The sequence below is a fragment of the Dendrobates tinctorius genome, unplaced genomic scaffold, assembly GCF_039654945.1.
Source record: "Dendrobates tinctorius isolate UK_male_01 unplaced genomic scaffold, ASM3965494v1 ptg000162l, whole genome shotgun sequence".
Classification (NCBI taxonomy): Eukaryota; Metazoa; Chordata; class Amphibia; order Anura; family Dendrobatidae; genus Dendrobates; species Dendrobates tinctorius.
In genome coordinates this window covers 7794924-7811612 of record NW_027361829.1, presented here as the reverse complement: position 1 = coordinate 7811612, position 16689 = coordinate 7794924, and the positions used below count along the sequence as shown (strand labels likewise).

General features: G+C 40.9%; 1 protein-coding gene across 1 annotated transcript in view; it reads right to left on the bottom strand.

Annotated features, from left to right (window-relative positions):
• CUNH7orf57 (chromosome unknown C7orf57 homolog) overlaps positions 1 to 16689 on the bottom strand; it is a 253398-nt gene that overhangs the window by 144411 nt on the left and 92298 nt on the right. Inside the window, exon 3 of the mRNA XM_073549840.1 lies at positions 4793 to 4984. Within this exon, the coding sequence (XP_073405941.1) occupies positions 4793 to 4984 (192 nt within the window). The remainder of the gene's footprint in view (positions 1 to 4792; positions 4985 to 16689) is intronic.

Here is a 16689-nt window from a genome sequence, read left to right as displayed (position 1 = left end):
CCTGCACTGGAAGGCTCAGGTTGGCCCTACCAATGGGAGCCAGGCTGCTACAGTATCTTTATAGAATCTTTCTCTCCGTTTCTCTCGCTGTTCTTTCTTTCTCTCTGTTTGTTTCTTTCTCTTTTCTCTCTCTCTGTTATTTATTTCCCCTCTTTCTTTCTCTCTGTTCTCTCTTTCCCTGTTATTTCCCCTCTTCCTTTCTCTCTCTCTGCTTTTTCTTTCCCCTTTCTTTCTCTCTCTGTTCTTTCCCCTCTTTCTTTCTCTCTGTTCTTTCTTTCTTTCTCTCCTTTCTTTCTTCTCCTCAGTACCAGTCAGTGTGTGCCCACAGTACCAGCCGCTGTGCTCTCAGTACCAGTCAGTGTGATCAGCAGTGCTAAATGAGTGTGGTTGGGGCGTGGACATGGATGTGACTAGGTGTGAAATGTGTGTGGTCGGGGCGTGGCCTAAAATTTTCTGCAACACGCTTCGCGCGCCGCAGCCTTTGTCCCTCTTTCTCGTCTTCAAAAGTTGGGAGGTATGCCTTCCTCCATACATTGGGGAGTCTCCAACATGACTTTTGGCAAACTTAAAATGAGCCTTACAAATTTTATTTGTAAGTAAAAGCTTTTTTATGCTCACTCTTCCATAAAGGCCACCTCTATAGAGTGTACAGCTTATTGTTGTCGTAAGGACAAATACTCCAGTCTCTGCATGGGAACTATGCAGTTCCTTCAAGGTTACCTTTGGTCTCTGTGCTGCCTATCTGATTAATGCCCTTCTTGCCCAACCTAAGATGAGAGTTTTAGTAGGTGGCCCTCTCTTGGAAGGTTTGTTGTGGTACTATATTCTTTCCATTTGATGATAATGGATTTGATGGTGCTGCGGGGGATCATCAGAGATTAGGATATATATATATATTTTTATTTATTTATTTTTTTATAACCCAACCATGACTTGTGATTCTTAACAACTTTGTCCCTGACTTGATTGGAGATCTCCTTAGTGTTCATATCGGTTGGTTAGTGGTGCATCTTACTTAATGGTGTTGTAACCTGTGGTGGCCTTTCAGAAAAAGTGTGTATATACTGACAGATCATGTGACACCAATTGCACACACATGGACTTCCTTTCACTAAGCATGTGACTTACAAAGGTAATTGCTGGCACCAGAAATTTTTAGGAGCTTCATCGCAAAAGGTGTGAATATATATGCATATGACAATATTTAGTCATTTGATCCCATACATATTTTCCTCACTTTACCAACTTAGACTGTTAAGTGCTGATGTATCACACTCAAATTGGAATACAATAAAAAACACAGGCTGTAATGTACCAAAATAGGTAAAAAAGACAAAGGGAAGGGGGGGATACTTTTGCAAGCCACTATATGTACAATGTGTATTACGAATGTAACATGCACTTGTTGAGTAGCACTAAAGTTAGTAAAATGAAGTTCGCTTATTAAATGGCTTTAAATTTTGTGCACAACTATTGTACAATTTGTATTTTGTATGATTATTGAACAACTACAGTGCTAACGGTCAATCCAAAAGGTTAATAAACCTGAATATTTAAGAAAGTTAGAGCTTGTGTACACGACCATATTTTCGGTCTGAGCATAATCCATTAAAAAAAAAAAGTATGACAATCGGACCAATGTTATTCAATGGGGCAGTGCAGAGGAACAATTTTTTTTTCACTGACTGAATCTGCATATGAATAAGATTGCAGCATGCACCATATTATTGTGCACATTTTACAGTTATGGTTTGCGGGTGCCCTTACCCACTGGGAAAGCCCTTGAGGTGCCAGAACAGTAGAACCTCCCCATAAGTAAGTCCATTTCACAAACTACACTTCTCAATGAATTAATGTAAAGGAGCAGTGATCATATTGACGCCACAGGTATGTCACGGAATTTTATACCATTGGACAGTGAAAAAGATTAATTACATTTTACCACTAAAACACTTCTTTAGCCCCAGACTTTACATTTTCACACGGCGAAATATGGCACCAAAATTTGTCCCTAAATTTCTGCTGAATGTAGAAATACCCATATCTGGCTGTACAGTACTGTTTAGCCATGTGGCGAGACTCGGGAGGGACGGAGCGCTATTTGTCTCCTGGAGAGCAGATTTTCCTAGACTCCATATACAGACCTCCTAAGTGCTAGCAGAGAAGAAACCCCCTCAAGTGACCCCATTTCGGAAATTATTCTCCTTTGGGAATTTATCTACAGGTGTAGTGATGATTTTAACTCCATGGGTGATTTGCAGACGCAAGCAGCAGTGAATGTTGCCGAGTGAAAATTGCAAACTGCTATTGTAGTGCCCAGTACGTTGTAGTGCTCAGCTTATACTTCTGGAGACACACACCCATAAATTCAGGGGATCTGATGGCTACAAAAATGCCAAACATGAGGATGCTAAATATGGTTTAGGTATAATGGGGCTCAGAAAGAAGGGGGGGGGGCATTTGGATTTGGGAGCACAGAGTTTGCTGAATTTCTTTTGGGGGCAAGGAGCCATTTTGCTTTTTCAGAGCCTTTGTACTACCAGTAACATGGAACCCCCCTATATTTCTTTTATCAGATGACAGACCAGAGTGGGGACTTGCTTTTTTGTGAATTATTTGAAGCTTTTGTTGGGAGCATTTTACATAACATTTTGGATCACATTTATCCTTTACTCTACGCTAAGCACTTACTTTGGGGTTTCCATCTAAATCTCTGAGTGATGTGTCTGACCTCTGTTCAGTGGTGTCCATTTCAGAAGTAACGGACCACACATTTATGCAAGACTAAAAAGGTGAACCCCGCCGGATCACAGGCAAGGCAGGGTCCACAGTGCCTCCATCTGTCTCGTTATAAAGAATCTTCTGTCAGGGGTTCTGTCTGAATCACGTATTTCAAAGATTTAAATGGAAACCCCGGTGTAAGCGCTAAGCGTAGATCATAGGATAAATGTGAAACAAGCCTTACTGCGATCTTCAGGAGCAGAATGAACAAATCAACAAGTGAAGAATTGTTTTTATTTATTTTTCATGTCGCTCCTTGTGCAGTATAAAAGATTAGACTACTTTATTCTTTGTGTCGGTGTGATTAAATCAATACCAGATTTATATTGTTTTTTTTCTGTTTGGCTGTTGTCACACACTAAAACACTCTTTATTGTAAAAATAAAGCCATATTTTGAGAGCTATAATTTGTTCATATTTCGGCCAATAGAGTCATGTGAGGGCTTGATTTTTGTTGGACAAGTTACCGTTTTTTTATTGGTACCATTTTTGAGCACTAACCTTTTTGATTGCTTTCTATTCCATTTTTTGGGAGGCAGAATGAACAAAAATGAGCAATTCATGAATTGCTTTTTTTTATTGCCATTCCCCATGTGAAAACATTGACAATGCGATTACAGCGATACCACATTTATATTGTTTTAAGTTTTGGCGCTTTTACACAAACTATTTTCTAGGAAACAGAATTTTTTTGCATTGCTTTATTTTGAGAGCTAAACTTTTTTTTATTTTTCCACTGAGAGCTGTATGGCGGCTTGCTTTTTTCGAGATAAGTTGATGTTTTTAGTTATAGCATTTTTATTTACTTTTGTCATTTTGATCGTGTTTTACTCCAATTGTTGTTCAGCTGTATGATGGCTATACCAAAACGTGTTTTTTTCATAAAAAATGTATAAATATAATAAATTATTTTGTGAATTTTTTTTAAAAAAATATTTTTACAATTTTTTTTTACTTTCTTACTTTGTCCCTTTATGGGACTTTCACGTGCCTGATCGCTGTTATAAAAATAGTTAAACTGTTCTGTCAGTGCTGCACTGACAAGCCCCTAAGACCATGCTCTGCACATGGTCTTAGGGGCTTGCCGGAGCCTGGTGACCTCAGGTAACCATGGCAATGATCGGGCCCCCGTAATGACGCACGGGGGTGCCAATCGGAAGGCAGAGGGAGAGCAGGGCAGATAAAGTACGCTTGCGCAGGAGCTGTGACAGAAGTAAGGAGGAGGAAGTCATCTCTAGAAGATGGGAGGCACCGGACCGCGACACCTACCGCACCCGCCCCCAGCTGAGTATAATCTAACGTGTTTTTCTTATCTTTCAGGTTACATCGGGGGCTTATCTACAACATTACAGAAAAAAAGAAAAATTATTTTTAAGGACTCAAATTGTATACTCCGGATAATAATCCAAAAAAGAAGAAAAAATGGAGTTCCGTACAAAAGATTCTTTTATATTAAAAATAATACATTTTTAGTCCTTAAAAATAATTTTGTGGGGTATAAACTACTGGTCTTAGCCACTTGGATTTTATTGATATAATCAATTGCTATACCTATTTTCTGTGTTGGGAATTGAGTAAGTTGTTAAAACATTACAGAATGCTGTAGATAAGCCCCTGATGGCGTTGGCCGCAGCTTATAGGCCGAAAATGGGGTGACAGATTCCCTTCAAATGGGTTTAACATGATTATGATATTGGATGCCCTTAAGATAGGTTGTCAATATCATGTTGGTGGATGTCTGTTATCCGGAACCCCCACCGATCAGCTGGATTTCGGTAGCAACAAGGGGTACGCAGTGTATGGAGCAGCACACCACGGCTCCATACGGACACTGCAGATCAGCTACTATTCATGTAAGTAGGTCCTGCAGTACCCAGCATAGGGGGCTCATATTTGAGATTGACAGAGAAAAAGATAGAGGACCACCAGTAGAAAATCAGCCTTGTTACATGTGTCTGTAAAACCTTACTCTAGAGAAACAAGAAACATTTTGTAATATATTTCTGCTTACCTGGTCTACCACCTTGTTTAGCCAATTTGACATAGTCAGAGTCCGATCCGTTGATCCATTTTTTGCGGCCTTCATATTTTACCTCATTATGGGGTTCTGCAAGGTCACTTAGTCCTGGAATTTGTGATGTGGGAGGAATATCAACTTTGCTTGTCTTTTCGGTTTGTTTCAAAGGTGCATGGTAAAACCAATCTGTAATAAAGAATTTTAAACAAAACTACATAAAAAGTACAAAATTATCATGTCTAATATTTTGCCTTTATTTCTGAAAGAGTAGCAAATGCATAAACCATAAACAAACTGCTAGATTTGTGGGAATAATGATTTATAGTTTGGAATGTGATAGTTATATCTGAAAGTCTGAAAGGGTTGCCAACCGTAAAGCCTAATCTCTAAAATTCCCTACACTATTGGATACAGAGTTAAGCAATCCTGACACCTCCATTACTTACCCGGGCACTGGGTTTTATGGCCTCTTGGTGTTCAGGCATCAGAAGTGCAACTCCTGGATGATAGCTACGTTCCACAGTTCTCAGAATAGAAGAGTCTTGTCAGTGCCTTTTTGGCACAGGAGCAGACAGCGTTCAGTACAGGTACAGAAGATTCTGCTGCCGATAATGCCTGGCGGCCACCGCGGCACTGTGTCTGTAAGGCTGGTGTATGGGCAGCTGAGTGGTTCACAATGCATACCCTTTGTAACGCTGGTGGGTGTGGACTCACTGCGCCATGGGCAGGCTTACCCTGGACGGGCATAACTAGGTGACTACCGGGAATTCCCTGGAGCTTCTGATGGTGAGGATAGGCTTGGCTGCCTATAGAGAATTCTCTATAGACATAGCTATATGTCTATGGAGAATTGTCTGAATTATTTTTTTGTATATATTCTTTATTTAGAAAATCTAATATATAAAGCTCAAGTGTGTGTATGTATGTATGTGTGTGTGTATGTCTGGGATGGGCCTCCACACCGTCGCAGCTACAGCCACAAAATTTGGCACAGTCACACGTCTGGACCCCGAGAGTGTCCTAAGCTATGTTGCGAGGTGAAATTTTAACCCCGCGCGTTCCAATTCACCAAACAATTTTGCCTCTATCTACATAATGGGGAAACAGTGTGTGCGTATCAAGCCCTGCCCCTCATTATGATGTCACAATGGTTGCCATGGTGACGCTGATATCATCATAGGTTGAAAGCCCCGCCGCACATTATGATGTCATAATAGTTGACTATGGGATGGAGGATGTGTGATGGGTATATGGGCACTGGACTATGGGATGGAGGATATGTATGACGGGTATATGGGCACAGGACTATGGGATGGCGGATATGTATGACGGGTATATGGGCACGGGACTATGGGATGGAGGATATGTATGATGGGTATATGGGCATGGGACTATGAGATGAAGGATCAGTGATGGGTATATGGGCACTCGACTATGGGATGGCGAATATGTATGATGTGTATATGGGCATGGTACTATGGGATGGAGAATATGTATGATGGGTATATGGGCATGGGACTATGGGATGGAGGATGTGTGATGGGTATATGGGCACTCTACTATGGGATGGAGGATATGTATGACGGGTATATGGGCAGGGGACTATGGGATGGAGGATGTGTGATGGGTATATGGGCACTGGACTATGGGATGGAGGATATGTATGACAGGTATATGGGCACAGGACTATGGGATGGCGGATATGTATGACGGGTATATGGGCACGGGACTATGGGATAGTGGATATGTATGATGGGTATATGGGCACGGGACTATGGGATGGAGGATAATTATAATTTGTTATAACTAACCACAGTTAGTTACTATGCCCGGGCAGCGCCGGGCTCTTCAGCTAGTTTCAATAATATAACAGGAAAGGAAAATTCCATTTTCCAGAAATAGTAAAAGAAAGAATGAGATTACAAAAACAAACAATCGTAATAAACCACAACGTCAACATTACAAGGCTGTGGATTTGCAAACCAAAAGGGTTGTAAGAAGAGTTTAAAAGACAAGGGGCAGTGGTGGGGAGGAACACGGGAAGGAAAGGGGGAGGGTAAGGAGTCAGAAAATCCTGCGTAAAATATAGAGGTTAACTAAGCGATTTGGGAGATCAAGCTCAAATTAAGGCATGAACATTACAGAACAAACTATATGTAAAGAAAAAAAAAATGAATAACAAAAGAAATTTGTAGAGGGACAAATTAAGGATTACTGGTTGTGCATATTTGGTGATTCTCTGAGGCATTCAACCAGGTTACCCATGCGTTTAGAGTCTTTAAGTTTTTAGATCCCGAAAGTCTAATTTTCTCATATATACCGATTTGGTTGGATTCTTTTATCCATTCTTTGCAGGTAGGGGTCTCTACAGCTTTCCAGTGTCTTGCGATAGTTATTTTAGCTGCGTTGAGCAGGTGAGGTATCAGTGAGCCTTTTTTAAAGTGTAAATTTGAAGGATCCAGATTGAATAGAATGAAATTTGACGTTAATGGGATGTCTATGTTTAAGGTTTTCTTTATATGCTCTCTAACTCTCTCCCAAAAACTTTCTCTCTGGTGCATCTCCAACAAAGAGGGGAGATTGAGCTGTCTATTTAATTCAATATGTCAGGTGTTTTATACCATCTTTATATAATTTTATAATTAAGTTCTTGGAATCTCACTGAAGATGTTAGGAAGTGGATGTTTTTGAAGATTGTATGAATATCTTCTGGGAGAAATTTTGTGTTTAGCTCTAATTCCCATTTTGTAATGAAATCTGGGATCTCCTGTGTTTGGGTTAGGTTTTTATTTATTTTGACTATCATTTTTCCCTTTCCTTTTGTGTTCATAATTAGTTTAAGAATTGGCGGATCAGGTGCTGAGGTAGAAATGTCTGGGAGATAAAGATTTATTACTTCCTGTAGAGTTTGAATTTCCTCAAATTTGAAGTGAAGGTTTTCAGTGAGTGAGCTGATCTTCTTGATCATACATCTGTTTTTGTGCACCAATGAGTAAATCGGCATGTTTCTGAAAGCAATCGGGAGCCTGATTTTCCTCTTAACCCCTTAACGACCAGGGGTATTTTTGGTTTTGCATTTTCATTTTTCCCTCCCCTTCTTTCCAGAGCCATAACTTTTTTATTTTTCCGTCTATATGGCCATGTGAGGGTTTATTTTTTGCGGGACGAGTTGTACTTTTAAATGACACCATTGGTTTTACCATGTCGTGTACTCGGAAACGGGAAAAAAATTCCAAGTGCGGTGAAATTGCCAAAAAAGTGAAATCCCACACTTGTTTTTTGCTTGGCTTTTTTGCTAGGTTCACTAGATGCTAAATCTGACCTGCCATTATGATTCTCCAGGTCATTACGAGTTCATAGACACCAAACATGTCTATGTCCTCTTATTTAAGTGGTGAAAAAAAATTCCAAAGTTTGCTAAAAAAAACAAAAAAAAAACAAAACAACATTTGCGCGATTTTCCGAGACCCGTAGCGTCTCCATTTTTCATGATCTGGGGTCGGGTGAGGGCTTATTTTTTTCCGTGCCGGGCTGATGTTTTTAATGATACCACTTTTGTGCAGATACATTCTTTTGATCGCCCGTTATTGCATTTTAATGCAGTGTCTTGGCGACCAAAAAAACGTAATTCTGGCGTTTTGAATTTTTTTCTCGCTACGCCGTTTAGCGATTGGGTTAATGCTTTTTTTTATTGATAGATCGGGCAATTCTGAACGCGGCGATACCTAATATGTGTATGTGGGATTTTTTTTTACTGTTTTATTTTGATTGGGGCGAAAGGGGGGTGATTTCAACTTTTAGGTTTTTTTAAATTTTTTTTATTTTTAAAGATTTTTTTTTTTTACTTTTGGCATGCTTCAATAGCCTCCATAGGAGGCTGGAAGCATGCGCAACCCGATCGGCTCTGCTACATATGGGCGATGAGCAGATCGCCCATATATTGCAGATTTACTGCTGTGCTTTCAGCGCCGACCACCGGATGGCGCTGAAAGCCATATGCCTGGAACAACCATAGAGGTCTCATAGAGACCTCTGGTTGTCCAGGCAACATGACGCCGACCCCCGATCACGTGACGGGGTCGGCGATGACGTCATTTCCAGCCCAGTGGACGGAAATGCTATTTAAATGCCCACTGTCAGCTTTGACAGCGGGATTTAGCTAGTTAATAGGCGCGGGCGGAAGGCGATTCCGCTCGCGCCTATTGCGGGCACATGTCAGCTGTTCATAACAGCTGACATGTCCCGGCTTTGATGCGGGCTCAGCATCGGAGCCCTCAACAAAGCAGGGGAGATGTCGGATGATGGACTGTGTCCGTCATTGGACGTTAAGGGGTGAAGGGATCTATATTTATTAGTGATCAAATGCAAGATAGGAGTGGCTTTGCATATATTTGGAATAAGATTCATTTTTTTATTTGTTTTGTGCCATAATCTGAGGGTAGTCGTAGTGTACGGGTTCGTGATATTATTGTATTTAATTCTATTAAATGGGGTGGGCCATAGGTAGTGTGCAAAACCATCATGAAGATCATTCAACTCAAGTGGAACCCAAGGTTTTGTGGGACAAGGGGATTGCAGCTCAATCACTCTTGATATGTGGGTTGATAATCTATATCTTTCAAAATCAGGGAGACCTAAGCCTCCTCTACATCTTGATTTTACCAAGGTTTTATAGTTTATCCTATGGTTTTTATCTGCCCATATCAATTTTAACCCTTTTCTGCCATTAGACGTACTATCCCGTCCATGTGCCCTGGGACTTAATTCCCAAGGACGGGACAGTACGTCTAATGCGATCAGCGGCGCCCACGTGGTGAGCGCCGCTGATCGCGGCCGGGTGTCAGCTGATTATCACAGATGACACCCGGCACAATGTGTCAGGGGCGGTCACGGACCGCCCCCGACACGTTAACCCCTTGTACACCGCGATCAAACACGATCGCGGTGTACCGGGAGTTAAAGGGAAGCATCGGCAGGGAGGAGGCTCCCTCCGTGCTTCCCTGAGCCCCCCACGGCAGCGCAATGTGCAGCGCTGCTGCCGGGGGCTCTTTCCCCTACGGATCCAAGATGGCGACGGGGGCCTTCGGGGGCCTGTAGGGAGCCGACTTCCTCACTGCCTGCAAAGCGCAGGCATGAGGAAGTCTGCAGAACTGCCTGTGACAGATTGCTCATCTGTCACAGTGATCTGTGATGTGACAGATCAGCGATCTGTCACAGGACAGTGATGTCCCACCTGGGACTATGTAATAAAGTAAAAAAAAAAAAAAAAAAAGTGTAAAAATAATTTTTAAAAAATCGCTAAATAAATTAGTAAAAAAAATATTCCCCAATAAATTCATTTTTTGAAAATAAAAAAAAAAAAAAAATAAAAGTACACATATTTGGTATCGCCGCGTCCGTAGCGACCCGCCCTATAAAACTGTCCCATTAGTTAACCCCTTTAGCGAACCCCTTAAAAAATAAAAATAAAAAACGAAGCAAAAAATAATGATTTATTATCATACCGCCAAACAAAAAGTGCAATAACACGCGATCAAAAAGACGCATATAAATATCCATGGTACCGCTGAAAACGTCATCTTGTCCCGCAAAAAACGAGCTGCCATACAGCATCATCCGCAAAAAAATAAAAAAGTTATAGCTCGCAGAATAAAGCGATGCAAAAATAATTATTTTTTATATAAAATTGTTTTCATTGCAAAAAAACGACAAAACATAAAAAAACGACCTAAATGAGGTATCGCTGTAACCGTACCAACCCGAAGAATAAAAGGGCTTTATCAATTTTACCGCACGCGGAACGGAGTAAACGCACCCCCCCCAAAAGAAATTCATGAAACGCTGGTTTTTGTTCATTCTGCGTCCCAAAAATCGGAATAAAAAGCGATCAAAAAATGTCACGTGCCCAAAAATGGTACCGATAAAAACGTCAACTCGTCCCGCAAAGAATAAGATCTCACATGACTCGGTGGGTCAAAATACGGAAAAATTATAGCTCTCAATATGTGGTGATGCAAAAACTATTTTTACAATAAAAAGCGTCTTTTAGCGTGCGACAGCTGCCAAACATAAAAACCGCCATAAATAGTAAATCAAACCCCCCGTTGTCACCCCCTTAGTTAGGGAAAAATAATAAAATTAAAAAAAAGTATTTCCATTTTCCCATTTGGGCACATCAGGTGCTCTCCAAATGCAACATGGTGTCTGATCTCAATTCCAGCCAATTCTGCGTTGAAAAAGTCAAATGGTGCTCCTTCCCTTCCGAGCTCTGCCATGCGCCCAAACAGTGTTTTACCCCCACATATAGGGTATCAGCATACTCAGGACAAATTGCAAAACAACTTTTGGGGTCCAATTTCTCCTGCTACCCTTATGAAAATAAAAAATTGGGGGCAAAAATATCATTTTTGTGGAAAAAAATGATTTTTTTATTTTCACGCCCAGGCGTTATAAACTTCTGTGAAGCACTTGGGGGTTCAAAGTGCTCACCACACATCTAGATAAGTTCCGTGGGGGGTCTAGTTTCCAAAATGGGGTCACTTGTTGGGAGTTTCAATAGTTTAGCTACATCAGGGGCTCTCCAAACGCACATGACACCCGCAGACCAATCCATCAAAGTCTGCATTCCAAAACGTCACTACTTCCCTTCCGAGCCCCGACGTGTGCCCATACAGTAGTTTTCTCCCACATATGAGGTATCAGCGTACTCAGGACAAATTGGACAACAACTTTTGGGGTCCAATTTCTCCTGTTACCCTTGGGAAAATAAAAAAATTGGAGACTAATTGATCATGTTTGTGGAAAAAATACGATTTTTTTATTTTCATGCCTGGGCATTATATACTTCTGTGAAGCCCTTGGGGGTTCAAAGTTCTCACCACACATCTAGATAAGTTCCTTGGGGGGTCTAGTTTCCAAAATGGGGTCAATTGTGGGGGGTTTCCACTGTTTAGGTATATTAGGGGCTCTCCAAAGGCAACATGACACCCGCAGACCATTCCATCAAAGTCTGCATTCCAAAACGTCAATACTTCCCTTCCGAGCCCCGACGTGTGCCCATACAGTAGTTTTCTCCCACATATGGGGTGTCAGCGTACTCAGGACAAATTGGACAACAACTTTTGGGGTCCAATTTATCCTGGTACCCTTGGGAAAATAAAAAAAATGTGTACTAAAAGATCATGTTTGTGGAAAAAATACGATTTTTGTATTTTCATGCACGGGCGTTATAAACTTCTGTGAAGCATTGGGGGGTTCAAAGTGCTCACCACACATCTAGATAAGTTCCTTGGGGGGTCTAGTTTCCAAAATGGTGTCATTTGTGGGGGGTTTCTACTGTTTTGGTACATCAGGGGCTTTCCAAACGCGACATGGTGTCCGATCTCAATTCCAGCCAAAAACGTCAAATGGCGCTGCTTCCCTTCCGAGCTCTGCCATGCGCCCAAATAGTCATTTACACCCACATATGGGGTATCAGTGTACTCAGGACAAATTGCACAATAACTTTTAGGGACCTATTACCCTTGGAAAAATAAAAATTGGGGGTGAAAAGATCATTTTTGTGGAAAAAATATGATTTTTTTAATTGTACCGCTGTACGTTATAAACTTCTGTGAATCCCTTGTGGGTTCAAAGTTCTCGCCACATATCTAGATAAGTTCCTTGGGGGGTCTAGTTTCCAAAATGGGGTCACTTGGGGGGGTTTCCAATGTTTAGATACATCAGGGGCTCTCCAAACGTGACATGGCGTCTGATCTGAATTCCAGCCAATTTTGCATTGAAAAAGTCAAATGGCGCTCTTTCCCTGCTGAGGTCTGCCATGCGCCGAAACAGTGGTTCCCCCCCACATATCAGGTATCGGCGTACTCAGGACAAATTGCACAATAACTTTTGCAGTCCAATTTCTCCTGTTACCCTTGGTATATTAAAAAAAATTGAACCTGAAGTATTTTTTTAGTGAAAAAAAGTTAAATGTTCATTTTTTTTTTAAATATTCAAAAAATTCCTGTGACGCACCTAAAGGGTTAATAAACTACTTGAATGTGGTTTTGAGCACCTTAAGGGGTGCAGTTTTTAGAATGGTGTTACTTTTGGGTATTTTCTATCATATAGACCCCTCAAAGTGGCTTCAAATGTGATGTGGTCCGTAAAAATAAAATGGTGTTGCAAAAATGAGAAATCGCTGGTCAACTTTTAACCCTTATAACTTCCTAACAAAAAAAAAATTTTGGTTTCAAAATTGTGCTGATGTAAAGTAAACATGTGGGAAATGTTACTCATTCAGTTTTTTGTGTGCTATATCTCTGTGATTTAAGGGCATAAAAATTCAAAGTTGGAAAATTGCGAAATTTCCAAAATTTTCACCAAATTTCCGTTTTTTTCACAAATAAACGCAAGTTATTTTAATGAAATTTTACCACTAACATGAAGTACAATATGTCACGAGAAAACAATGTCAGAATCACCGGGATCCATGGAAGCGGTTCAGAGTTATTACCTCATAAAGGGACAGTGGTCAGAATTGTAAAAATTGGCCTGGTCATTAACGTGCAAACCACCCTTGGTGCTTAAGGGGTTAAAATTATAGTTCTGAGTTTTTGAAAAAATTGTTGAGGAATGTCTATTGGGAGGGTTTGGAGAAGGTATAGGACTTTGGGGAGAATTACCAATTTTATAAGGTTGACTCTACCGAACCATGAAACCGGGACATCTCTCTAATTTGATAAGGCAGACTCGACCGAATGAAACAATGGTTTGAAGTTTAAATCGAAAAGGCGTGAAGGAGAGCAGCTAAGTTTGGTTCCCAAATATGCAATGGATGAGCATTCTTTAAATGGCGAGAGTGATGCTAAATTACTTCTGTTTTCAGGAGATAAAGAAATATGCATGATATTGGACTTGGTGAAGTTTATTTTGAAGTTGGAGATAGAGTTAAAGAAGCGCAACTCATTGAGTAAAACCTGAATAGAGTTGTCAGGATCCACCAAATAGAAAAGTATATCATCTGCGTATGCTGCACATTTGTGTTCAACTGTGCCGATTTTCAATCCTTTGATCTTAGGGGATTGTCGTATTTTCTGCAAGAATGTCTCTAATGAGAGCACAAACAAAAGGGGCAATAGGGTGCAACCTTGCCTTGTGCCGTTTTTTATGTCAAAGCTGGCGAAGAGTGTGTTATTAATTTTAATTTTCGCAGAGGGTGCAGTGTATAGGGCAGATATTTTATGTATAAAATTTAGAGGGAAGCCAAATTTTGCAAGCGCTTGTTCCATGAAATACCAATCAACGCGATCGAAAGCTTTCTCTGCATCTGTGGAGAGAATCGACATTTGTATATTGTGTTTTGCTAGATGAATCGCGTTGATTGCCCTCATGACATTATCCTTGGCTTCTCTTCCTTTGACAAAGCCAACTTGTTCTGGGTTTATCCGATCTGGAAGAAGTTTTTGTATTCTGTTTGCTAATATTTTGGCGTATAATTTCACATCATTATTAATGAGTGAAATTGGCCTGTAACTACCACAAGAGGTGGGGTCTTTTCCCTCTTTTGGAATGAGGCTGATGTGGGCTACTAGAGACTCTTTTTTGAAATTGTTGGATTTACTAATATGATTAACGTAATCTGTCAAATGTAGGGATAATTCAGGTTTAAAATATTTGTAGTATTCAATCGAAAAACCGTCTAGACCTGGTGTCATGATCTGACAGTTTTAAATTGCACTGGGTGAACTTTTTTTACTTTGGAAAGTTCCAAGGTGTCTTGACTGTCCCCGGTGGTGGTTAGTGGTATTGCACTTTAGGTTTTTGTGCACTTAATTATGAATCAGGTGTGACACCCTATAAAGGTGTGCTAGGGGTGTGCAATCACTGCCTGTGATATTGTGAGATTGTGTTCACTCTGAGTGGGAGAGCCTGGTGGAAGGATGGAGCTGAAGAGGAGTCCTGCGCAGCTTAGCCAGGGGGGACGTGTTTCAGCTATGGTGTCTGGACGAAGCGCTTGCATGGCGTGGTGGGGTCGCAGTGATGGTGTCAGCGGGAAGTGTCTGCATGGGCTGGTGGAGTGGCGACTATGGAGAGTGGCACTCACCATGTGGGACTTGGCCGCTGAGCTGGATGCAAGCATGCTCGACTTCGTGTCAGAAGCTGAACTCATCCTTGGGACTCTGTTACTAAGCAGCTGCAACTGGTGGTGGACTCTGCTCCAAGGCTGCACTAAGGTGAAGGATCCTGTTATGGTGATGGATCCGGGTGGAGGAGAAGATGCACACAGGTGGTGGGCTGTTGCTGGGAGCGCACGCAGCAGAGCAAAGCTAAGTGGTGTTTCCCCTGTATTGTCTCTTTCCTCATGTGTGTTATTAGTGCAGTGGTGGGATTAGTCTCCGCACCGACCCATTCCCTAGTGAGGGTTTAGGGTCAGGGTGAGCAAGGACGTTAAGGTACGCGTGCGGCGACAGGTGCGGAGCCTGTATAGGGAATGTAAGGAGTGCAGGGACACTGGCTCAGGGGAGCTTAGGAGGTCTCCACGTCCCCCATTCCCTATCGCAGGGCCCACCATTGTTAAAGGTTCCCCCTTTATTATTTAAATTCGCCTTTCTGGAGGCGGGGTTTCCAGATTTTATGTATAACGTGTAATACCCAAATTCGCCAGGTGGAGGCGGCGTATCCACCTGCACGTTTTATTATTTAAATGCGCCCCACTGGAGGCGGTGTATCCAGGGTCACGTGTGTCACATGGATTCGCCTTGCGGAAACATCTGCGTCCTGACACACGTGATCATGACACCTGGACTTTTCCCACCTGGAGATCGGTTTATCACCTCTTCCACTTCTCCTTTAGTTATCGGACTATCTAAAAAATTAGATTGAAGGTCCGTGATTTGGGGAAGGGATAGGTCTTTTAAGAAATTTTGTGTTTTAACAGTCTTATCTATGGCAGAGCTATAATTGGGTTTTAAATTGTATAGATTTTAGTAAAAATCTGAGAAGGCCTTGGCAATATCTTCTGTTTTATAAAGTAGCTGATCTTTATTATTCTTTATTTTAAGTATGTGCGTGGAGTTAATTTGTTTCTTAATTACATTTGCTAGATATTTGCCACATTTATTTGCAGATGAATATGCTCTGAACCGAGAATACGATAAAAAATTTTCAAATTTTTGATTTAGGAGGGCCTTTATTTCAACTCTTAAGTTATAGAGTTCTTTCTCTAGAGAGGGAAGCTGTGCTAGTTTGTGTGAAGCCTCTAGTTTTTTTTATCTGAGAGAGTTTCAGTAGTATTTCCTTTTCTTTTTTTGTTCTGGAACCCAATTCAATAAGGATTCCCCTAAGAACAGCTTTATGAGCCTCCCAGGTGTTGGAGTTGCATTTGTCAAGAGGGCGGTTTTCTTTGAAGAAATTCTTCTTAGTTTTTTTATGTATCTGATTGTTTTTGCGGGAACTGTAGAGTGACCGTTTGAGGTGTCTAGAGAGGGGTGTAGAGGTACATTAAAACCACCTCCTAAAATTATTTGACCTTCTGCAAAATTATCTAAAATATCAATAATCTTAAAGAATGGGCATATATGTTGACCAAGGTAAACAATTTATTGTGAATTGTGCACTTTAATAGTATATAACTTCCGTCTGTGTCATATATAGCATTCTTAAGTGTGAAGGGAATTCTCTTGTTTATAATTATGGATACTCCTTTTTTTTTTTTTTTTTTAATCGGGGAATTGGCATTGAACCATTCGGTAAAAATTTTATTCTTAGTGATAGGTGTATAGGTTTGTTTAAAATGAGTTTCCTGAAAAAAAACAACGTCCATCTTATTTTTTCCTAGATGATTCAGAATTTGCAACCTTTTTTTCGGGATGTTCATACCTCTTACGTTGAAGGTAGCAATATTTAAA